The sequence below is a fragment of the Danio aesculapii genome, chromosome 12 (assembly GCF_903798145.1).
Source record: "Danio aesculapii chromosome 12, fDanAes4.1, whole genome shotgun sequence".
Taxonomy (NCBI): Eukaryota; Metazoa; Chordata; class Actinopteri; order Cypriniformes; family Danionidae; genus Danio; species Danio aesculapii.
This window is the reverse complement of record NC_079446.1, coordinates 11,197,924-11,222,923: the sequence shown is the minus strand read 5'-3', so window position 1 is coordinate 11,222,923 and position 25,000 is coordinate 11,197,924. Positions and strand designations below refer to the sequence as shown.

Below are 25,000 nucleotides of genomic sequence, written 5' to 3'. Positions count from 1 at the left end.
GATCAGTGAAACAATCCTGCAAGAGATGGAAAGAAAAACAAATGAAAACATACCATAAATATTATAAGTATTAAATAAGACTAGACAATATAGTTAGAAATGCCAAATTTAGAAAGATGATTTAGAAGTGATGTCTTCAATGCAAGATCCATCCATACAGTTTATATATATATATATATATATATATATATATATATATATATATATATATATATATATATATATACTTTTTCTCTTGGTTTAACTGGTTGTGTTCTTTAATCTTCTAGGCTTCCAATCAATTGGGGACTTTGATGCTTTGTACAGCCCCCTGAGAAGACACGGGTGGTACTCCAAAGGGATTATGCCCACTGCCCAACAATGTTGCTACCCTCAGGTTGGCTGCTTCGGCACTCTGTGGTCATGTGGTTACTGTTTCACAGCTTTGTGCTGATGACACTGTGTTTCCACCATGCTGCAACATCCTGCTCCAAACGATGCTACTGTTCAGACAGTGAAGGCTCATTTGATGGTAAGACTATGCGTTGCAGCAACCTGCATCTGACTGAGATCCCTCAGGACATTCCTAATGACACACAACGCCTCTACCTGGACTACAACCTACTAACCAGCATCCCTGCCAATGCTTTTCATGATCTTCCACTTCTAGCTGAGCTCGATCTTTCCCATAATGAACTGTCTTTGCTTGAACCTGGAGCCTTTAGAGGCTTAACAGCCTCTCTAAAGTTTCTGGATTTGTCATCCAACCAGCTTAAGACTCTGGACCCTGATGCCTTTGACAGTGTTCGAGCAAGATCTAACCTCACTGGAAACCCCTGGCACTGTGACTGCAGGCTGCAGACAGCCCTTCCCCGCCTGGACCTAGAGCCCATGTCTTTGACTGGTATTGTCTGCCAGACATCTGAACCTTCAGACTCTGGAGCCCAAGGTGTGCCTTTCCTGCTGGCCAAAGACCTGGACCTGTGTGTGGTGCTCAAAAAGACCACGGATGTGGCCATGTTGGTGACCATGTTTGGATGGTTCACCATGGTCATCTCCTACCTGGTCTACTATGTGAGACACAATCAGGAAGATGCCAGGCGCCACCTGGAGTATCTCAAGTCTCTGCCCAGCAGGCAGGGCAAGTCTGAGGAGTCTTCCACCATCAGCACTGTGGTATAGCGCCAGAACAAGTGCTCATGAGATGTGGGGGAAGCTTCTCAGGCTGCCAAATGGCAATGGGCACACTGGGCAACCTGTCTCTAAAGAATAAATCTGATTAAAACTTTTGGAAGAGCAAAAACAATGTCTTTGTACCCCTTGAATCAAAGACAAGTTACTACTCAGGACTGATAAGTTCCCTCCCAAAGAACCAGAAAGAAAATCTTATATAGGATCTATATAATCTTGGCCAGTAGTCAATTGTCCACAACTAGAAAATATGATGCAGAGGGAGAAACCCTCCACATGCTGATGGACAGGGATGGCTAGAGACTGAAGAAGGGAAATCACAGGGGCCATCTAATCCAATTCAGATGAATAATTGATTCAGAAATGGCCAAGCTTGAGGCTCATCTTGACTAAGAGGTTTGTCTGCTCGGCACGCTTTTAAAGGAGGCGTTGTCTTTTTTCTTTTTTCTTTTCTCAGTCAGATCCCCATTTGGCAGGCAACGCATGGAGCATAAAGCACTCATTCTACTGGGTATTTACAAAAAGTGCTGTTATTGTCCCTGCAGGAAACATAAAATTTTTACAGAGCAACACATTCTTGCATGCATCAATGATTTTTCAGCTGTATCAGTTAACATAGTATACAAACTGTGCAAAAATATAAAGCACTGTGGTTTGCTTCGATTCTCAGTGGCTAGGTTTTTATGGGAGCACAGCAAATGGAGAGATTTTTAATGAGTTCTGCAGCAGTAATGACGTTGTGACTTGAAAAATCAGGTTGGCGTGTGGTATTTTTGTGATCAGCCAAGTAAGATAAATCACTGTTAAAGTCGTTCTTAGCGGGGGATGGGTAGAATATTTTAAATGTTTCTTTAAATCTTTCAATCGTAAAGATAATGAGACAAAAACGTTGACTACCGCATGGTGTGTTTGCACTGTTAACTGGATCTTTTGTATGTAACATACAATAGTTGTATTTGTTCAGTTTCTTATGTAGAGTGCCAGGAAGAATAATTCAGAATGTCTGCCAAGATAAATCAGTTAAAATCGACCTCAGCCTGTGTGATTTAATAGCTTCAAATCTTGAAGTCACACCCACAAATTCAGAAATATATATTTTTCATATACAAAAGTCTTTAATGGATATGTCATGGAATTCATCAGAATAGTCCAAAGTCTAATGTGATGCCTACCAAGTCATTTTAAGCTGTGTTATTATAATTGTGTGCAGACATTAGAAGACAGATCACTCCAGGTGTGGCTGTAAGTGTGCTCATAAGCATTAGGTTATTATAGAAAAAAGAAAGAAAGAAAGAACTATTAACATTAGTTAATACATGATGTATTAGTTAATACATTATGGTCAACTTTTTGTAACTTAACATTGATTATTAAATGCATCTCAAATATTTTTTCTCCGGATACCATATTAGCTAACCTTATTGTAATAAGTCCTTTTGTTTTAGCAACAGAAACTTAAAATTTGTAGTTTTTTCTTGTTTGCTTGATAGTATCAACTATATTGGAGTGCCAACTAGGCATTGTTTTGAGGTCTTGGCGCTAGCAGGATGTGTTCAGTTCATTGATCTTTTTGGAATAATATAAACGTCATACTGAAAATGACAGGTAAACCTTATTTTCATCTGTAATACTTTTTTTTATTTTATACTTTAAATATGGATTGCACACTTTTACCCTTTTATTACAAAATAAAAACAAATAAATAACATGAATCAGGGTAATGTCTCAATATAATCCCAAAAAAAATTTGTGGATTGTTTGCAATACGTCAGACACAATCTTGGTCATTTTCATAAACATTCTTTGAAATTAAAATAAATAATGATGTAATTATATATATATATATATATATATATATATATATATATATATATATATATATATATATATATATATATATATATATATATATATATATATATATATATATATATATACAGTTGAAGTCTTGAAGTCAGAATTATTAGCCCCCCTGAATTATTAGCCCCCGTTTATTTTTCAACACATTTCTAAACCTAATAGTTTTAATAACTCATTTCTAATAACTGATTTATTTTATCTTTGCCATGATGACAGTAAATAATATTTTACTAGATATTTTTCAAGACACTTCTATACAGCTTAAAGTAACATTTAAAGGCTTAACTAGGTTAATTAGGTTAACTAGGCAGGTTAGGGTAATTAGGCAAGTTATTGTATAAGGATGGTGTGTTCTGTAGACTATCGAAAAAAATAGCTTAAAGAGGCTAATAATATTGACCTTAAAATGGTTTTTAAAAATTATGAAAATTAAAAATTAAAAAGTGTCCGAAATAGAACAAATAAGACTTTTTCCAGAGGAAAAAATATTATCAGACATATTGTGAAAATTTCCTTGCTCTGTTAAACATCATTTGGGAAATATGTAAGAAAGAAAAAAATTAAATGGGGGGCTAATAATTCTGACATCAACTGTACTCTCTATAAACTCACAACCGAAGTAAACAGAGTAAAGCTGCGGTCACACTGGACTTATCTCCTCATAGACTTCCATTCATACTCACGTGAATGCGTCAGACTGGAAACACAAGCTCCTTTGACAAGTTCACTGCATTGCAAAGTTCAAGCTTGGTGAACTCTGACCTGCAAAATCGCATCACTTGACTGCGTGAGACCAATTTAGGATCAAAACATGACCTCTCAGGACAGAAATTTTAAATATGGATGCTTACTTATTTTAATGTCAAATCAACTTTTATAATCCCACCCATTTTCACAGCGCCGTACAACAGAATGTATAACTGCTAAAAGTTTGCATTTATAGTAAAAAAAGACATTATTTTATGGTACAATATGCATACTAATCATTTCTGGATAAAGCTGTTTCCAATTTTACTTTGTACCTACTTTGCTGCCTTGACAACTCTGAAAACCCTAAAATGACTGTAAAAAGTGATTAGAATGCGATTTGTAAAAGAATAATTACTGAATTAAAGAATTCATGGTTTTCTTTTCTTTTTTTTTTTATTCATACATTTGTCTTTTTTTTCCTATGGCATTGCTTGAACAAAATATTTCAAAGTGCTGCTAAAAAAATGGGTTTAAAATGGCACCTTTATTTATTCCAACTGCTGCTGCAGCCTTCTATGTAAACTGTTCATCCTTTGTGAACATGGTCAGTGACTTTTAAAGAAATGCCAAGTAACTCAGCAGTGGCAATTAAACTTTCACATCTTTCTGCACAGCTGCAGACCTTTTTGTGAGTGTTTCTAAATGTGAAACTGATGACTGGCATGTTTTAATCTGTTTTTTTTACAGCGTAACTCATAGAGGATAACAGTAACAACAACGTTATGAGTTCAGTTGTATCTACAGTATATATTTGAGAGATTTCACGATAGTGTTTCCAAACTCGGCTCCAGTGCACATTTTGGGTGTCTAACTTAACATGACCAATACATCATAAGGGATATAATATGATAAGTTGAATCTGGTTTACTGGATACATTTCAGGACATTATCAAACCTCAGTCATAAAATTAAATGTAGTCATGCCTTAGACTAAAAGGTTCAGTCACAGGACAAAATTTAGTCTGAAGCCATTTTCCACCAATTATTTTTGTGCTTAAAAGATGTTTAATAGACATCTAAACATGCAGTGCATCTGGAAAGTATTCCTAGCACTTTTTCCACATCTTTTATGTTACAGCCTTATTCCAAAAGGGATTAAATTAATTTATTTCCTCAAATGAGTAGAATTAACTTTCAGTAAATTGAGTTAACTACACTTATTTCATTTGATAAAGTTGACTGTTGGGTTTTACAGTGTGGTAAATCAAAAATGCTCAGCACAGTTGTTTACACACTCAAAAAAGAATGTGCAATTTCACAAGTGAGCTGAAAATCCCTAAATCATTCTTTCACAGGTTTCAGCATCCATTATAAGTACAAGTACCACTGTTGAACCATACAACACAAGCATCCTAACTGTCCACTGTAAAACATTGTCAGATTCCAGGTGAGATTGTGTTCATGCATATGGCAATTATACACATATACAGTTGAATTGAATAGTCAGAATTATTAGCCCCCTTGTTTCTTTTTCCTTAATTTCTGTTTAATGTAGAGAAGATTTTTTTTCAACACATTTCTAAACTAATAATTTTAATAACTCACTTCTAGGCCCACATGGAATCTGTGTGTGCACAATTCCGCAGATTTTCCACAGATTTCAGAAGGATTCCTTTGATTTTTAGCCCATCATTAATTCTAAATGTGTGTAAATCTCTATATATTTAGATTTTTTATAATTACAGTAATATTATTAACAATATGAAAATGTTCATCTGATTTATGTACAATGCTGTTTTTACAGTAATTTTTTCTGTCTTTCAGTAGATATATTATATAAGAGACTTGCTTTGTTTACCAAATAAAGCGAATCTAATTGGATTTGCATTTTAAACATTAAATTAAAGTTAAAAAGCTATAATTTTTATTTCACATATTAGGGTTTTAGTTATGATACTCCCAAAATAATTGTGCAGAAATCCGCAGATTTTTACCAAAATTTTCAGCAGAAATAGCAAAAAAATGTCCGCAGATTCCGTCTGGCCCTACTCATTTCTAATAACTGATTTATTTTATTTTGCCATGATGACAGTAAATAATATTTTACTAGATATTTTTCAACACAGTTCTATACAGTCTATAAAGTGACATTTAAAGGCTTATCTAGATTAATTAGGTTAACTAGGCAGGTTAGGGTAATTAGGCAAGTTATTATATAACAAGGGTTTGTTCTGTAGACTATCAAAAAATAGCTTAAAGGGGCTAATAATTTTGACCTTAAAATGTTTTTTTATTATTTTTTTTTTTTATTAAAAACTGCTTTTATTCTAGCTGAAATAAAACAAATAAAACTTTCTCTAGAAGAAAAAATGGTCCCACTTTATATTAAGTGTCCTTAACTACTATGTACTTGCATCAAAAAATAAATACAATGTACTTACTGTGTTCATTGTATTCTCAATGTATTTGAGAACACTTGTGGTGCTCTTGAGTTGGGATAGGGGTAGGGTTATGGACAGGTTTGGTGGTATGGGTAGGTTTAAGGGTGGGTTAAGGTGTAAGGGGTGGTCAACAGTGTATTTACAAATGTAATTACAGAAGTTAATTACAGATGTAATTACATATAGTTATGTAATCAAGCATAAGTACACAGTAAAAACATGTATTTACACACTAAGTACATTGTAACAAATTATTAATTTCTGTGTAAGTACATATTAGTTAAGGACACTTAATATAAAGTGGGACTGAAAAAATATTATCAGACATACTGTGAAAATGACCTTGCTCTGTTAAACATCATTTGGGAATTATTTAAAAAGGAAAAAAAATCAAAGAGGGGGCTAATAATTCTGACTTCAACTGTATATATTAGATAGAATTGTTTATATATATAATTATTGTAAAATACGCCATGCATCATGTATTGGTGACATGGGTTTAATGAATGATCATGATTTCAGTTAAAAAAAAAAACTTTAACGTTCTGCTGAAGAAAATATGCTTGATTTGAGGTGGGGGTGAGTTAAATTGTCTGTTAATATTTTTTGTGTGTGTGTCCCATCCCTTCAAGGCTATTTATATTTCCCTGTAATATTCTGACATTCAAGTGTGGAGACCAGCAGCCTCAGAGGTGATGGCCTTCTTTTACCTTCCTGGGTTGCTGGAAGGCAGATTTTCCTGCCCTGGACTGTTGCCCAGGGAACATTGAGGAATCTTCCTGATACGCATGTTCCTAAAGGCCATTCCTATGGGAACCGGAAATTTCAACACAGGAGAATAAAAACATGACCTAGTCTAGTTATAGAGCTTGAAATAGCCTGAGTCCCATATACTGGCAAAAGAATGAGATAACTAAGCAGTTGTGCCTCGATTACAGCTGTCATGTTGGTTTAATATATGAACTTTGACAGGAGGTGAGATTAACATAAACTGGTGTTTGCCACTCACTGAGCTTTTGTCACGTGGTTTAAATTTTTAATTCCATGGAAAATGTGTATAACATCCAAATCTTTTTGCAGATGAACCCAATTTATTTAACGTTAAATTCATGAACAAATAGCACGTTTCTAAATTTCACATTTAACGCACATCTGCGTTTTGAGCATACCAACATACATACATACATACATACATACATACATACATACATACATAAAAGGTCTTCTGTTGTGATTTACCCCAACCCTTATCTTATTTCACACATGCATGACTTTATCTTATGGATCATAAAACAAATGAATATGATGGAAACCAAACTTTGTGGCATTAAATTTTATTTTATAAATACAAAAGCTCTCAAATGAGGTTATTTTAAAATCTAAAGTATATGTTGGGCCATTGTTGGCCATGTTTTTATGTGTTATACATCACATGTTTAAATAATAATAAATGTTTATTTATTTATTTAGTTTTTTTTCCTATTGGTACATTTTGTTTTGGGCGTAATTAGGCATAGGTCGGTATAAAACTCTGACGGTATGATAACCTTGGATAAAAATATCGCGGTTTCACGGTGATTATTACTCTAAAATATATTCTTTTTAAATGTCTGGGTAAAAAACAAAAAACATTTTTCCCCTTTGAAAACAATATATTTTATTTTTTGAAAGATTTATAATATTTGAAACAGTAAACATGTCAGGCTAAATAACTCAAATGAATCATTGACTTCTCTTAAAGGGGTCTTAAAAAGTATTAAAAGTTGATAAATCAATGTAGAGAGATTTAATGCCCTTAAAAAGCATTAAAAAGTCTTAAATGCTATTTAACAATGTATTAAATGTATATCATTTTTTATGCAATGCATGGTTGAATGCTAAAGTTTGCCTGAATTAAATCTGTGAATATCAGGATGCTGTGTAGCTTATGAAATCAATGAAGTCCTATTAGATTTGACATCATGCTGCTTTGTTTTCAGTAACTAAGCCAAGCCCATTATTTCTGCAGTTCTATTCACCTTATTCTCTGCGTACGAGTGGGCACAGCCATTGGAATCTTTTTCACTTTTATCACTTCCATTCATTTTTAGACGTTAAAAACAGCTCGTTTTGCTGCTTGATGTTGCAAACTGATATTTTCTTATTATATTCTACTTTGTCTGTATTGTCATGAAAACACTTGCATGTAGAGCAAGTAGTTTGACCGTTTTCTGCCATTTATTATTCCTAGTCATTTCTCATACAGGCAGCTGAGTCGGAAGTTCTAAAACAAGCGCACTTCCGCATCGAAGAATAAGGTGAGTAGGCGCTGACCTGCTGAATTAGCTAGATTTAATCGATTTGTATTCAGTGTATGAATAAAGTTTTAGTTTTGGATTAGTTTCTTACATTAATATTAAGTAAATATACAGTAAGTTAATATCTCACCAGTGTTTCTGGTAGAAAAGTGGTTATAAGGTCTTAAAATGGTGGAAAGGGTCTTAAAAAAGGTCTTAAAAGGTATTGAATTTTACTCTCTGATTCCGATTTATAATCTCTTCTGTCTTCATTTATTTCAAAAGCACAGATTATTTTACAGTTTAAAACTGTATCTTTAGATATTTTTTCTACTGAATATATTGTTGTCCTAAAAAAATGTAAATAAAAAATCTTACACATACCTTAGGAACAGTATTGCAGAAAATCTTGGCGGTCTTAAAACCTTGTCTTTTACAAAATGCAGTATACCTTAAAATGGTTATCATCCCATGACTAGGTGTAATTTCTTAGCCAACTTTAGTGTCCAATTAAATTGTGATTAATTGTATGTAAGCATAGGTATTTACATTAGATGTCGCCTATTCTGTTATTGTTTATTGGAAGTAATGCATCAATAGAGCCGCCATTTTAGTACAGGGTAGCTCTCCTTGAAATGAATTTGGGACCAAGGTGTTGTGGAGGACTGGCCGTTATTTCACTTAGCCGACAATAATACAAGTTTCTGGCACCGCAGCATCTTCTTGTCAAATTTAATTTACATTGCTTGCTGATTTTATTTAACAAAACTTGTATAAGCCTAGAATTTAGTGCAAGTTGTTGCTACTTTGCCTTATGGTCATTGCAGTGAGTGACTGTATTATCATCAATAACGTTACTTGTTGAGCACAAAAGTTCGTAACATACAAAAACATAAAAAACGAAATCTTACCTATGAAATGTTCTGCCTTTATGCTTTGTTTTCATTGTTTGCTTGTTACTACACCCATACGCAGCGCAAAAGTCCAGTATCTTCACATTGGCTTTGGTCTTGACTAGTGCAGTTGAATGACTTTTGTCCTGGGAGCACTGTACAAATATGGCGGCAGGATTGACACATGCTCAGGGTTCTTATGCGATATCTAGTGTATATATCTATGGTAGGTAAGTAGTATTTCATAATCAATGTGGAAATTACATCTATATATGAAGATACAAGTGTAGTGATATAGTCATGTTTCATGGCCTGTAAAAACTTTAGCAGCTGTGATAGTCATTCATTCATTCATTTTTCTTCATCTTAGTCCCTTTATTCATCAGGAGTCGCGACAGCAGAATGAACTCACATACCCTACGGACAATTTAGCCTACCCAATTCACCAATAGTGCATATCTTTGGACTTGTAGGGGAAACCGGAGCAACCGGAGGAAACTCATGCGAACACAGGGAGAACAACACTCCACACAGTAATGCCAACTGACCCAGAAGAAACTCAGCAATCTTCTTGCTGTGAGGTGACAGCACTACCCACTGCGCCACCGTGTCGCCATATAATAACAACAGCTTTATTAAAATGAACTATTCAAATAGACTGGACTGTTGTGATATTCTAAAGTCTGTGCATTCATATCCATAGAACAAATGACATATGCAATGAGTTACATGCCACACCAAAGCATGAATTTTTACAAATTATTTACCTTCATAAATCTGCTTACATCAGCCCCATAATATCAAATGTCTACATTTTGACACATAGCCAAAATGCTTCATTAAAATATTGTAATGTTTATACTCTACACTGACACTGGCAGTTTTATTAAATATTTGTGATTCAATGAAAAATATGAATTCTTGTTGTGATCCCTAAATATGGAAATTTGACATTTGAAATTTAGATATTGCAGGCCCCTGAAATGTCTTCTGGGTATTTGTTTAGATCTAACAGAGACACTGAGTTCAGATCCACATGCAGAGATTTAATGAGCCACAATGATAGCTAAGCTAACAAATCTAAGTACTATTCCCAAGACAATTTCCAAAGGGTCAAAATATGCAGTCAGGCATGGTGAAGAGTAAACAAATGCAAATCACACAATTTAACAAAGGTAAGAGATAACAAACCAGGAGTCAGAAGAACCATGACAGGCAGTATGATTGTAGAAAACTGCAGTGGCAATTACATGCAAGATGTGACAAAAATGCTTAGAGAGAAAATGAGATGATAAACGCACAATGAAAAATGATGAGCAGGTGTAAGCAATCAAGATTGAAATTCTGGAAATGACAGCGCCTTCTGCCAGTAAAATAATCAGCAGGCATTTCAAACACTTTATAAAGTGTGAACATATGAAAAGAAAATTCCACAGTTCAAAGGATGTCTTTTCTTTAATATGCCAGATTGTGGTGGGGTTTTCTTCTGATCTGAGATTATATCATAGCCATATCATTTCATAAATGTAGATCAACAATTACAATTTTTCTCAACCGCCTTGGTACATTTCTCAGATCAGAATTTAAGTTTGCAAAACAGTAAGAGCATTTCTCAAAACAACATGTACAAATAGCAAAAACATCATCGATTACCTGCTCAAAATCCTAAGTTCATCATCCAAAAATAAATATCTGTATCAATGACCATGTCAGTGCCATCAGATTGACAAGCCCTTATGTCATTGTGTATGCATAAGAGAGACAAATTTCCTAGTCATGTTGTCTATACCAGTGTTTCCCAACCCTGTTCCTGAAGGCACACCAACAGTACACATTTTCAACCTCTCCCTAATCAAACACACCTGAATCAACTCAGCAGAACATTAGAAAAGACCCCAAAACCTGACACGAATGGGTCAGATAAGGGAGACATACAAAATATGTACTGTTGGTGTGCCTCCAGGAACAGGGTTGGGAAACACTGGTCTATACAGTATATATACCTGATGGCTCACGAGATGAACCTTCATTAGAAAAGTCAAGATTCATCTGGGAGCAATTTACCAATCAAGGACGGATTTTAAAAAATCTGATGGAAATGTGTAGATACCGTGCATCCGGAAAGTATTCATAGCCCTTCACTTTTTCCACATTTTTTATGTTACAGCCTTATACCAAAATGGATTAAATTCATTTATTTCCTCAAAATTCTACCCACAATACCCCATGATGGCAGTGAAAAAAGATTTTTAAATTGTTGTAAATTAAAAAAAAATAAAAAACCTGAAAAATCACATGTACATAAGTATTCACAGCCTTTCGCACCTTTCGCAGCAATTACAGTCCTGAAGTCATTTTGAATATGTTGCCACAAACTTGACACACCTGTCTTTGGGAATTTTTGCCCATTTCTCTTTGCAGTACCTCTCTAGCTCTATCAGGTTGGATGGGAAGCGACGGTGTACAGCCATTTTCAGATCTCTCCAGAAATGTTCAATAGGATTTAGGTCTGGGCTCTGGCTGGGCCACTCAAGGACATTCACCAAGTTGTTGTGAAGCCAATCTATTGATATTTTGGCGGTGTGCTTTGGGTCATTGTCCTGCTGGTAGATGAACCGTCGCCTCAGTCTGAGGTCAAGAGCACTCTGAAGCAGGTTTTCATTTAGGATGTCTCTGTACATTGCTGCATTCATCTTTCCCTCTATCCTATCCAAAGTGTTCAATTTTAGTCTCATCAGACCAGAGAATTTTGTTTCATGTGGTCTGAGAGTCCTTCAGATGCCTTTTGGCAAATTCCAGGCTCAGAGTGGCTTCCATATGGCCACTCTACCATACAGGCCTGATTGGTGGATTGCTCTCCTCTCTCCACAGAATTGACCAGAGTGACTATCGGGTTATTGATCACCTCCCTGACTAAGGCCCTTCTTCCCCGATCGCTCAGCTTAGATGGCCGGCCAGCTCTAGGAAGAGTCCTGGTGGTTGGAACTTTCAGAGCAGCAGAAACTTTTCTGTAACCTTCCCCAGAATTGTGCCTCGAGACAATCCTGTCTCGAAGGTCTACAAACAATTCCTTTGTCTTCATGCTTGGTTTGTGCTTTGACATGCACTGTCAACCCTGGGAACTTATATAGACAGGTGTATGCCTTTTCAAATCATGCCCAATCAACTGAATTTACCACAGGTGAACTCCAATTAAGCTGCTGAAACATCTCAAGAATGATCAGTGGAAACAGAATGTACCTGAGCTCAATTTAGAGCTTCACGACAAAGGCTGTGAATACTTATGCACATGTGATTTTTCAGGTTTTTTTACTTTGAATAAATTTGCAACAATTTCAAAAAATATTTTTTCACATTTTCATTATGGGGTATTGTGTGTAGAATTTTGAGGAAATAAATGACTTGAATCCATTTTGGAATGAGGCTGTTACATAAAAAAACTTGGAAAAGCGCTATGACTACTTTCCGGATGCAATGTAAATGCTTTATGATGAAATATTATAACAAGTTGATCAACCATTTTGCATGTAAAGACTTATGCTATGAACTAATGCCTATGAGCGTGAGACTATTCAAACAGAGACCATTGTAATACATCTTGATCAACATGACAAAACATTTGATAATGAAGGAAACAGCAGAGAATTATACATAATCATGTGCATGGATGTACCAAAGCGTTTGCTACTTGTTCAAAAGAATGAGAAACTGTTTTTTTTTGTTGCTTTTTTTTGTTTTGTTTTTGCACAATTGACACACCAGTGGACAGGTAGATTTGAGAATTTCATATCTGATCTGAGAAATTACTGACATGTAATGATCCAGCAAGTTTAAATATTCCCTGAAAAGAACAACATTTTAAACACGTTTCACAATGTCTTCCTTAAAATAATAAAAGACATACTGAAAACCACAAGAAATTAATAAATGGCGTCAGAAAATGTATTGTTGGTGAGAAATACTCCCTCACTCTGATAAAAATGGGCAGAATCACAAACACAGTATGTCATAGACAAACCTGCATGTAGTTGTAAGCAAGAAATGATTGTCCAGACCCAGACCATTCAGTAGAAGAGAAGTTAAGAGGTCCAACAGGTGAGATTGTGTGTGTAGAGGGGGGTTGGTTTAACGGGTAATGTTACAGTACTCTGCCAAACACACACCTGTTGCCTCAGGTTCATTTACATTTCAAACTAGCTCACCTTGCACTCTAGAAGGGAAAGAGAAGTGTGTGTTTGTCTGTGTCTGTGTGTGTACGCACCTAGTATTCATCATGATGTGTGGACCCCACATGTATAGTAATAGTAATTTTTGACCTTGTGAGACATTTTTAGTCCCCAGAGAAATACAGGAGATAAATCAACCAGAATTAAGTATTTTGAAAATGTGAAGCTTAAGATTTTTTATTTTTTTTTATTTTTTGGTGATGGATAATTTTAGCAGAAGGGTTGGGGAAACTAAATATAGCCTGTATAGTATAAAAATCATTGCCTATAAAATATGAAATCTCTCTATTTCTCTCTGTGTGTGTGTGTGTGTGTGTGTGTGTGTGTGTGTGGTGTGTGTGTGTGTGTGTGTGTGTGTGTGTGTGTGTGTGTGTGTGTGTGTGTGTGTGTGTGTGTGTGTATAAAGATGTTTTTAAAAATACTGAATGTTTTGGATGAGTGTTCTCTAGAATAGTCCACAACTAGACTAGTCATCAATTACACAGGAATGAATGGCTACACATGTGAAGTGTCTAATTGTTTTAATCTTAATCTTGTTTTAGATAAATGTTTAGAAATTTCTGTTTCTCATTAAAAATGTGACTGACTGATAACAGCAGCCAGAAGTGAGAACAATGTCAACTTTACAGCCCTGTGTAGTGATGCTACAAAACACCTCACATTAGAGCTAGGCTAATTTGCTATCTACCTTTTTTTGATATACCATTTTTTGCTATTTGACACAAAGACAAAGTATAGCTTTCCAATATATATATTAGATTTTTAGAAGATTTTTTCATAACATTTCTAAACCTAATAGTTTTAATAACTCAGCTCTAGAAGCTGATTTATGTTATCTTTGCCATGATGACAGTAAATAATATTTTACTAGATATTTTTCAAGGCACTTCTATACAGCTTAAAGTGACATTTAAAGGCTCAACTAGGTTAATTAGGTTAACTAGGCAGGTTAGGGTAATTAGGCAAATTATTATATAACTATGGTTTGTTCTGTAGACTCGAAAAAAAAGGGGATGAAAATTTTGACTTTAAAATAATTTAAAAAAATTTTAAAACTGCTTTTATTCTTGCCGAAATAAAATAAATAAGACTTTCTCTAGGAGAAAAAATATTATCAGACATACTGTGAAAATTTCCTTGCTCTGTTAAACATCATTTGGGAAATATATATAAAAAAATAATAATTCAAAGAGGGGCAAATAATTCTGACTTCAACTGTATATGGTCATGATTTTCTCTTAGAATCTATATGAAAATTAATATCTATAGATATATTATAGATAAATAATAAAGCTTAAAGGGGCTAATAATTTTGACCTTAAAATGTTTTTAAATTTTTTTTAACTGCTTTTATTAAATAAAACATTTATTTAATTAAAACATTAATTTATTTAAAAAAGACAAATAAGTCTTTCTTCAGAAGAAAAAATATTATAGAAAATACTGTGAAAAATTTCCTTGCTCTGTTAAACATCATTTGGGAAATATTTTAAAAAAAGAACTGTGTATGTATATATATATATATATATATATATATATATATATATATATATATATATATATATATATATATATATATATATATATATATATGGAAAACATCCATACACACATACACTACAGACAGCCTTGGCTTACCCAATTCACCTATACCACATGTCTTTGGACTTGTGGGGGAAACCAGAGCACCCAGAGAAAAGCTACGCAAACACAGGAAAAACATTCAAAATCCACACAGAAACACCATCTGACCCAGCCAAGGCTTGAACCAGAGACTTTCTTGCTGTGAGGCAATCATGCTACCCACTGCGCCACAGTGATGCCCTAGCAGTGCAATATGGCTGTATATCAGCACTGGGGTGGTGTGTGCATTAATTATTGTAATATCCCGATTGCAACAGAGAAATACTGGGAAATGTCTCTAGACTGATGGCATTTCATGCCGTTCAGCCTTATAAGTAATATAAAAAGTCAGCAAAATCACCTGTTTTGTCATAACATGAGATATTACGCTATAGAATCATTCAAATATTAGTGCTAAGATGTTGTGTGTGAAGTAGCAACAGTTTCTGCTGTTCTGATATGAGCTGCAGATGTGAATAAAAGGTGGAAGAAAGTAGTTCCTCATACAAAAAGGTTTTGAGACTCTCTGTGTTTGATTTTTTTCTATATACAGGATTAACTGTTGTATAAATGCAATATCACACTCATAGCAGTGCGATATGGCTGTATATTGTCACTGGTGGGAGGTGTTCGTTGGCATAAACAAATCAAAATATTAAAGGATAAGATGCTGATGACCATTATGCGTAAATATTGTCATGTGAAAAGGGTCCATAGTGCCTCTTAACATTCGATTACAAATATTTAGAGGCAATTTGTGGTATCGGATGACAGTATTCATATTTTATCTAGATTTTTTGATATCTTATATATATATATATATATATATATATATATATATATATATATATATATATATATATATATATATATATATATATATTCAAATTACTGTGTCATGAACTTTGCACCAACAACAAACTCTCATGTAGAAGAGTATTGGTAGACTGTTAGGTTAGGGTCAATAAAATAAATAAAGTTACAAATAGTCATGTAAATGTCTGTTGGGGGACCACCAAAAAAAAGTGTTATCAGATTTTTTTGTTTTGTTATCAGACGTTTGTTAGGACACGAAGTTACAAAATTCCTTCACTGTCAGACTTTTTTTAAAATTCTATGAACAACATCGCCCTCTACAGATCAGTACCTGAACTACAATTTCAAGTATGTATCTTCACACTTTCGTTTTCACTTATATATGTATGTATGTTATTTTAAGCTGACCACACTCTTATACAGCAAGATTTGATTAATAAATAAGTTTCTGTATTAAATATTGCGAAACTACATGTCCAGACACATCTACTAAACTACTTTATAACATTTTTCTGGGGACCCATAACCACTACATTAAATGTTAAAAATGACACTTTTTATGTCATTTAAGTTTTAATCAATCTATCACTGGTTAAAAAATAAAATTATAATTAAAAAAAGCATGAATTGTAAATTAAGAATGATGGTGTAATGGTGGACTTACAGCATTTAGAGAAACTTGCACAAATAATAAAAACTTGTATAAATAATAATAATAATAATTCTGAGAAAAAAAAAATTCTTCTTCAAACAAAAGCCAGTATTTTTGTCTTGAAGTTTTAAGAAATAATGTGCTATGTAATATCATAGCAGGCATCATCATTCCATGTGATCCCACACTGCCTCTTTAATATTTAGGTCTGGACTCTGTGCAGACCATTTCATGTGGATATTTAATGTATATCCAGGTCATAACAATTTAGCCTTTGTAATTCATTGCATACAATTTACTTTCAGTGTTTGATTCTGAGATTGATTGATTGATCGATTGATTAATATCATTTTTAGTCGGAGTACCAAGGTACTGTTGCTTCAAAAAACAACAAACAAAAAAAACTGCTGTTTCGATTTATAGGACCCACAGTTCAAAAAGATGGCTCCAAATGCTTCTTTTCTGAACTTACTGTGCTGCAAAAATTGAAATAACTATTATGTATATAGGGTTGACTATAATCAAAGCAGACTGCAAAGCAAGCTCAGGTGTCTCATTATAGGCACATGTTCAATTCTGTAAACGCTTAGGAAAACCTCCACACAGCTTGTGTCAGGCAATTAAAATCTTCAAAGAACTCCTGAGGTCCTTTATTCGTGCTGAGGATGAATCCTTGGATGACAAGTTTTTGATCAACCAGTAAATGCTTAGAGAATGAAAGGTTGGTTATGAATTTTAAAAATGGACAGATGAACAACTTAAGCCCTTTTCTTGATCAGCTTCTACTTCTACTTCCTAAAGGTAAGAAGAAAATAAATGTTTTGATCTTCTTCAATTATTGAATCACAATGTTGCTATAGCTGTTTTTCCTCTATATATTTATTGTATAATATATATTTGTTTGATCATTTTAATTTTGTTGATATTTAAGCAGAAATTCAGGCTTTTGCCAATAATAAAAAAATAAAAACTTAACATGCATGTGAAAAAAATAATTAAGATGTCACAGAATGTGTCATCGAGGTGAATGGTCAAATACATCAAGCTCATGGAACGGCTGTAACCCAGTATCAACTAACAAATGACAGCATTATTTTACAGTTAGATTGATTCACATTTAAATCTTTCCTTTAGAAACATCTTATAAATGATCCTGAAATGCAAAGATTACCCATAATTCAAGATGGGATTGTTGAGATAAATTTAGAAAATGTCTGTTAAAAAACCAAGATTCATCATCTGAATGCAGTGTCAATGTGTGACTATATTAGCACTTTTTAAAGTGAGTGTATGAGTATTGTCTATCTGTCTGAAAGAATGAGCGAGGGTTAGGAGGGTTTTGTGGGAACACACTGAATTTAGCAACACCAATCTTCCTCTTTTTTTCTGTCCATTGAGCTCTCTGCCTGTTACTGTTTCTTTCCCACTCTCACTATGAAAAGAGATCAATCTTTTTATGGTAAAACCCAGAGACTGAGCCTGTACATGATGTGATGGTGATTACGCTTATTCACCATATTTCTTATTGCTTGTTTCCATAGAAATCTATCTTCTGCTTTCCCCTCATCTCTTTGACATAATCTCTGTCTGCTTCCTTTGAAGGAAATTCTGCCTGTGCTTTATTACACAACATGTAACATGCGTTTGTACCATGGGTTACTGCTGTCATCATGACAGAGTAGGAAATAATAAGTGATTTTTGACTCAGCTCCTCGAATGTTGCAGGCAAATACAGTCTATCTATCTATCTATCTATCTATCTATCTATCTATCTATCTATCTATCTATCTATCTATCTATCTATCTATCTATCTATCTATCTATCTATCTATCTATCCATCCATCCATCCATCCATCCATCCATCCATCCATCCATCCATCCTTCCATCCATCCATCTATCTATCTATCATCTAATAGGAATTAACACACTCCTAAATGAAATCATTTATCTAACAATAATTATAATATTCAGTGCTAAAAATAATTATATTAATTAATAATGTGATTTATAAACAGATTCAATTTCCTTCACTGAAATTTTCTGAGCGCAGAAAGAAAAAAAACTGTTCATTGTATAATACTCACACATCAAATCATTTGTGAAAATCCCATTTTACGTCAAACCCTTCTTGCGTAACTAGTTGGCAGCTGAAGTTGACATGGAATTTCAGGGGTGCATTCATTTAACCCCCCTACTTATAGTGAATGATGCTTTTAAGTAATACTGTTGTAATTTGAGTGTCTCACAGTTTCCGTCTTTACATTACACACTTGAGAAATTCACGAGAATGAAAGAGAGCAATACTGACATCAACAGGATTTTGTCATACAATATTTAAATGAGCACTAACGTACACACTTCCGTCATAAAAAATACAAAAAAATAATAATAATTTCTTCTAATATACAAAATCTATTTACATTTAGTTCAAACAGTTTAAAACGATAATATGTCTAAATGACTGTAATTTTCTCTGGATAAATTGTGACATTTATGAGGAATATAAAAGTTGTGTCTAATCGCTAATGAAGAATTTGTTGAGTAAAAAAGCATTGCAACGTAACCTTTGAAGCACAACATTGCAACATGTATTATGTAGGTATTGTATTAATTTTATTATTATTTGCAATACTATATTATTAATATTTATAATTTATAATAGTGTTTGCTATTATGACACTTTATTAACTTGTAGATATATAATATTTATAATATATCTATAGATATTAATTTTCATATAGATTCTAAGAAAAAATCATAACCATATACAGTTGAAGTCAGAATTATTAGCCCCCTTTGATTTTTTGTTTTCTTTTTAAAATATTTAACAGAGCAAGGAAATTTTCACAGTACATGTCTGATAATATTTTTTTTTCTGGAGAAAGTCTTATTTGTTTTATTTCAGTTAGAATAAAAGCAGTTTTTAATTTTTTAAAAACCATTTTAAGGTCAATATTATTAGCCCCTTTAAGCTATATATTTTTCCGATAGTCTACAGAAAAAACCATTGTTATACAATGATGCCTAATTACCCTAGCCTGCCTAGTTAACCTAATTAACCTAGTTAAGCCTTTAAATGTCACTTTAAGCTTTATAGAAGTGCCTTGAAAAATATCTAGTAAAATATTATTTACTGTCATCATGGCAAAGATAAAATAAATCAGTTATTATAAGTGAGTTGAGTAAAATGAGTAAAACTATTGTTTAGAAATGTGAAAACAGAAATTGGAGAAAAAATAAACAGGGTGGCTAATAATTCTGACTTCAAATATATATTGTATGGTTCTTATTTCACAATGTTTTTTTTAACAGTTTTTTTGACAGCTAAATTCAGTTTTAAATAATCAGCATTAGTTACAAAACACACTGTATAATACGTTTCATTAATAATAATAAAAAAGTATGTTTACTAGTTCGGTGTTAATTTATATATTTATGGTTTGGAACTTTTTTGAAACTTATGTTACATACAGTTATAGTGCGTACCTAAGAAAGTACAGTCTAGACCTATTACAGACTATTACCCAGTTATTTTAAGCAGTCTAAGCACATAGTGTCTTCATGTGTAAATTGAAATTACATTTGTTTATTATAAATAATGTTTTAATATTTTTATTTTATGTACAGTTGAAGTCAGAATTATTACAATAACTTGCCTAATTACCCTAACTTGCCTAGTTAACCTAATTAACCTAGTTAAGCCTTTAAATCTCAATTTAAGCTGTATAGAAGTGTCTTGAAAAATATCTAGTCAAATATTATTTACTGTCATCATGGCAAAGATAAAATAATTCAGTTATTAGAAATGAGTTATTAAAACTATTATGTGCAGAAATGTGTTGAAAAAAATCTTCTCTCAGTTAAAAAGTAATTGGGAAAAATAAATAAACGGGGGTTAATAATTCTGACTTCAACAGTATATACTTATGAATGTAGATGAGCTACTAGTCTTAATAGCAGAACCTTCAAAAACGATTAAGGTTCGTCTGTGATTTATTAATGCACACTCATCAATAACCTTAAGCATGCTCTGACTATCTCTGCTCAAGACGTCATTGTCAAAGAGGAATTTCCCCTGCAGGATATATAAATGTGAGCATGATGGAGCTTTGTTACTACTAGAGTCTGGTGACTGTGCTCATTTGCTTTTTGATTGGTGTTGTTATAATGAACTTCCAGGGTAAGCTAGAATTTTTTTTTCAGCTATTTGAAATAATGATTTTTTTTTTTTGTTGAGGATTTTGGTTAATTTTCCATACTTCGAACAATATTTTCTTGTGTTTTATGATTTTATTATACGGTTATGTGACCATTATTGAGGATTTTGGTTAATTTTCCATACTTCGAACAATATTTTCTTGTGTTTTATTATTTTATTATACGGTTATGTGACCATTATTATCATTCAATGAATATAATCTAATTAATAATAAAATGTAATGTACAATATAATGTTATTTACTAAAAAATAAAATAAAGTCAATTGGAATCATGTGCGTTTATCTGAAACCAGGATGTCCAAGCCATGAGTGTGATTTGAGATCTGCGTCACAATGTTGAGCACGTCTAATCTCATCTGTCTCTCTCTCTCCTCCAGCGGCTCAGTTTTTTTTCACATTAGTGGGGATCGTTGTGTCTGCTCCTGTCCCTCAGAAACTGGACATTATGAACAAGGATACTATTGAACAAGCACACAGCTTAATCAGCAAAACTCTGGATGATATTCCTGCAACTCATGCAGCATGGGTAAAGAGCAAGGTAAGCATGTTTATTTTAGGGCTTTAACCAAAACAGACATAGAGGTGCAACAGCATTTTAGAAGTGCAGGCAGTTAAAGGGATAGTTCACCCAAAAATTTTATTTCTCACTATTTAATCACCTTCATGTGGTTCCAAATCTTTTTGGTAGTCTTTCTTTTGCTGAACATTAAAAAATATATATTTTAAGAAAGCTGTAAACCTGTAACCATTCTATTGACAAGTACAATGGAAGTCAGTGTTACAGCTTTCTTCAAAATATATTCTTTTGTGTTCAACAGAAGAATGAAATAAACTCATGAAGGTTTGAAATGTGTCATTTTCATTTATGTCTGAACTTCCACTTTTATTTTGGAGTTTCAGTGATGTTACCACAAATATGCTTTGCCTAACTCCATATTCATAGCTCTGCACTGTTAAAGAAAATCCGTAATTTTACCGTTTATTTCCAGCAGCTGGGGTGCCAGAAAAAAAGTAAAATAATGGCCGTTAAATTACAGAAATTTACCATAAAAAAACATTTTAAATTACAAAAATTTCCTTAAATTAAAATTTTTGGTACATTTCTGTAATTTAATATCCTATATTTTACAGTAAATTTCTGTAATTTAACGGCTGTTATTTTATGCTTTTTTCCGGCACCCCAGTTTCCAGAAATAAACCGTGAAATTATGATTTTTTTTTTTTACAGTGTGGATATTTTATGAATCTATTAGTATTCAATGGACCAAGACATTTCTGAATGCTTGAATCTTTTCTTGAAATTATCGCATTAGATGCAAAAATCTAAAAGTGTGTCAATTGAATGTTTTGTGTAGTTGACTTTTTCTGTTTGACAACTGATTGATTTATGGGCTCACAGTATGCAAATTTTCTTTGCTCTGGTATGTGCATAGATCGTTGTAGTAATCCATGGTTGATGCAATAAGTGTCCTGTCGTGCTTAAACATGTCAAATGCTTGTCTTTTTTTTCTCAGAGTCTGACTTGGGGCAACAGCACAGATAAGCTGCAGCACTTGAAACAGAACATACCATCAGCCCCTGTTCTCCAGAACATCACTGATATCAGCAGTCTGGTGAGTTTTAAGAGGTTTCTCAGAATAATTGTTGGGGTTTAGTCATGCATGACAAACAATTATTATTGTTTTAATAATTATCATACAACAATCTATGCAGACTATTAAAGTGTATTATACACTTTCATTTTTAACAAATAAGGAACTCGCTGCATGTGCCATAATGTTTTTGCCAAGGGCTCAAACTTCTTAAATTAGAGTGATCAAATGTTTTGTAACGGACTTTATAAAGATATAGCCAGTCTAAGAGAAAGAACAATGGTGACTAACTTTTTAAAGGTCAGTCTAAGATGTATGGGCAAACAGTGATTTTATTTGTTATAGCATTGTAATAGTTGGAGAAGACTTACAACAGGACTGCATAAACAATGACATCTCTCTATCACAGGAAACCTGTCTTGATAAAATAGTGAAGGGTCTGCAACTACATCTGAACCTCCTGAAAGAGCTAATGGAAGCAACCACATTGTCGCAGACTGACCAGTTGACAGAACTACAAGCTGACATTCAAGAATTTGTGCTTCTAATCGAGGAGGTGAGTAGAGAACATTTTATGATTCCTTCGAACGACTGACATGTAGGATCAGTTCGTGAATTTAAAGTTGAGTCAAGGACTCAGCGAACAAACTCACTTTTACATGGGGCTAAATTTAAAGTAGCCTGGCATCAGATTGCAGTGCCTTGCCTTGATGGCAGCCGAATGTTACATTTGAACTAATGTAATATAAATAGGGAAGGTCAAACTGATCTCATTAGAGGTCTGAATAACTGGCACACGATGACAAAAAACATTCTTCACACTTAAATCTAATCCCTAAACCTTACATGCAACTATCTTTTAAAGATATTAATTTGATTTTCATTTGTTTAATTGAGTGGTGGGTTACACTTAATTTTATGGTGCTCTTGTATCAGTGTTACTATTCATTTGAATAGAGTGATACTAATTAATTTCACGTACTTAATATGTGGTTACAATTATAATTGCATTTTATTTAGAAATATTTGTAAGTAATGTGTACAAACAGTGTACTTAAGAAAGAGCTGTTGTACTACATGTTAAATGTACTTTTAAGCATATTACCCAGTTTTTGTAATGTCAATGATGAGTGCATGTGATCCTGGAATTCAAAACTAGTCTTATGTGGGAATAGCCAAAAATACGAGTCAAAAATATTGATTATTACAAAAACAAATCATTAAATATTGAATAAAGATCACCATCTATGAACACATATAGCAGATTTCTTTCTGTACACTTCTTCTGTTATTCTTTGTAGCAAATTTACAGTTATTTACTGCAAAAATAAATGAAAAAGATTAAAAAAAAGATTAACTAATATCTTGTCTCATAAAATATATTTAAAATTGATTGGTTGAAAATTACTTTTGTAAACCATTTAAAACTAATATAATAACAACAACGAATAAAAAAGATACTGTTGTACATGATCTCATCTCTTGTTTGGAATTTATTAATAGTAAATGCTGAAAATAAGGGTTTTGTACTGCCAGTGTAAAATGTAAAGTACTGTAAACATTGTCATACTGTAAAAATTAAATTATGGTACAGGGCATTTTACCATTAAAAAAAGTTGTAAGGCAGTAAAATGAACTTGTTATAGAACACCCTGCTGTAGTTAAACATTTACAAGTAAGTACATGTAACAGTTGCGGTAAATTGCAGGCAACAGTGCTGCCAGTAAGTTACAGAGAAAATATAATAAATTGACTAACATTTGAACCTATGTTTTAATTGTAATTCGTGCCAAGAAGTAAATATGGAATTTTAAAAGTGATTTTCCAAGTATTTTGATGTTTGATGTATCCTCAGATTCTAGATTTATTAAATAGGCATATCTCAAGCAAATATCGTCCTATTCTAACAAGCCATACATCAAAGGATCACTTATTAAGTAGCAGCAAAAAACAGGATTATAAAATAAAGTGCTTTCAGAATTTTGGTCAGTTGCATGCAATAATGCATAATTTATTGTTATTACTAGACTAATTACATGTAACAAGGGGATTTTAAAATAAAGCATTACCGAAAAATCACTGCTTAATCACCCTCACGTGTTTCCAAACCTGTATCACTTTGTTTTTATGTTGAAGACAAAAGAGGATATGTTAAAGTGTGCTGGAATCTATAGTAACAACTGACATCCACAGTAGGAAAACAATGTTATAGAAGTCAGTGGTTACTGGTTTCTTTCAAAGAATGTTGGAAACTGGTAACCAGTGGCTTCCATAACATTGTTTTCCTACTATGGAAAAGTGAAAATTCTGTGTAAATGACTGAATTTTCATTTTTGGATGAACTATCCTTTTAAAGTCCAGAATATTCATAGGTCTTCAATGCAAGTTCACATACTGCAAAATAAAGCGCAACCATTATTATTTAGCTTTGCTTACTCAGTGTATTTGTGTATTTTCAATAGCTGCAGAATCAGTCAGGATTTAACCCATCACAACAGACATCAGAAGAGCAGTCCTTCAAGCACAATCTGACCCAACA

General features: G+C 33.2%; 2 protein-coding genes across 2 annotated transcripts in view; both read left to right on the top strand.

The window, feature by feature from the left end:
• lrrc3ca (leucine rich repeat containing 3Ca) overlaps window positions 1-2,844 on the top strand; it is a 13,499-nt gene extending 10,655 nt beyond the window's left edge. Inside the window, exon 2 of the mRNA XM_056469641.1 lies at window positions 270-2,844. Within this exon, the coding sequence (XP_056325616.1) occupies window positions 361-1,161 (801 nt within the window). The 5' untranslated portion in view covers window positions 270-360 and the 3' untranslated portion in view covers window positions 1,162-2,844. The remainder of the gene's footprint in view (window positions 1-269) is intronic.
• A 17,903-nt stretch (window positions 2,845-20,747) lies between these two features.
• Window positions 20,748-25,000, top strand: part of csf3a (colony stimulating factor 3 (granulocyte) a) — a 6,428-nt gene continuing 2,175 nt past the window's right edge. Inside the window, 5 exon segments of the mRNA XM_056469648.1 lie at window positions 20,748-20,829; window positions 21,247-21,407; window positions 22,384-22,482; window positions 22,871-23,017; window positions 24,924-25,000. The exon segment at window positions 24,924-25,000 is cut by the window's right edge and continues 2,175 nt beyond it. Coding sequence (XP_056325623.1) covers window positions 20,748-20,829; window positions 21,247-21,407; window positions 22,384-22,482; window positions 22,871-23,017; window positions 24,924-25,000 — 566 coding nt within the window.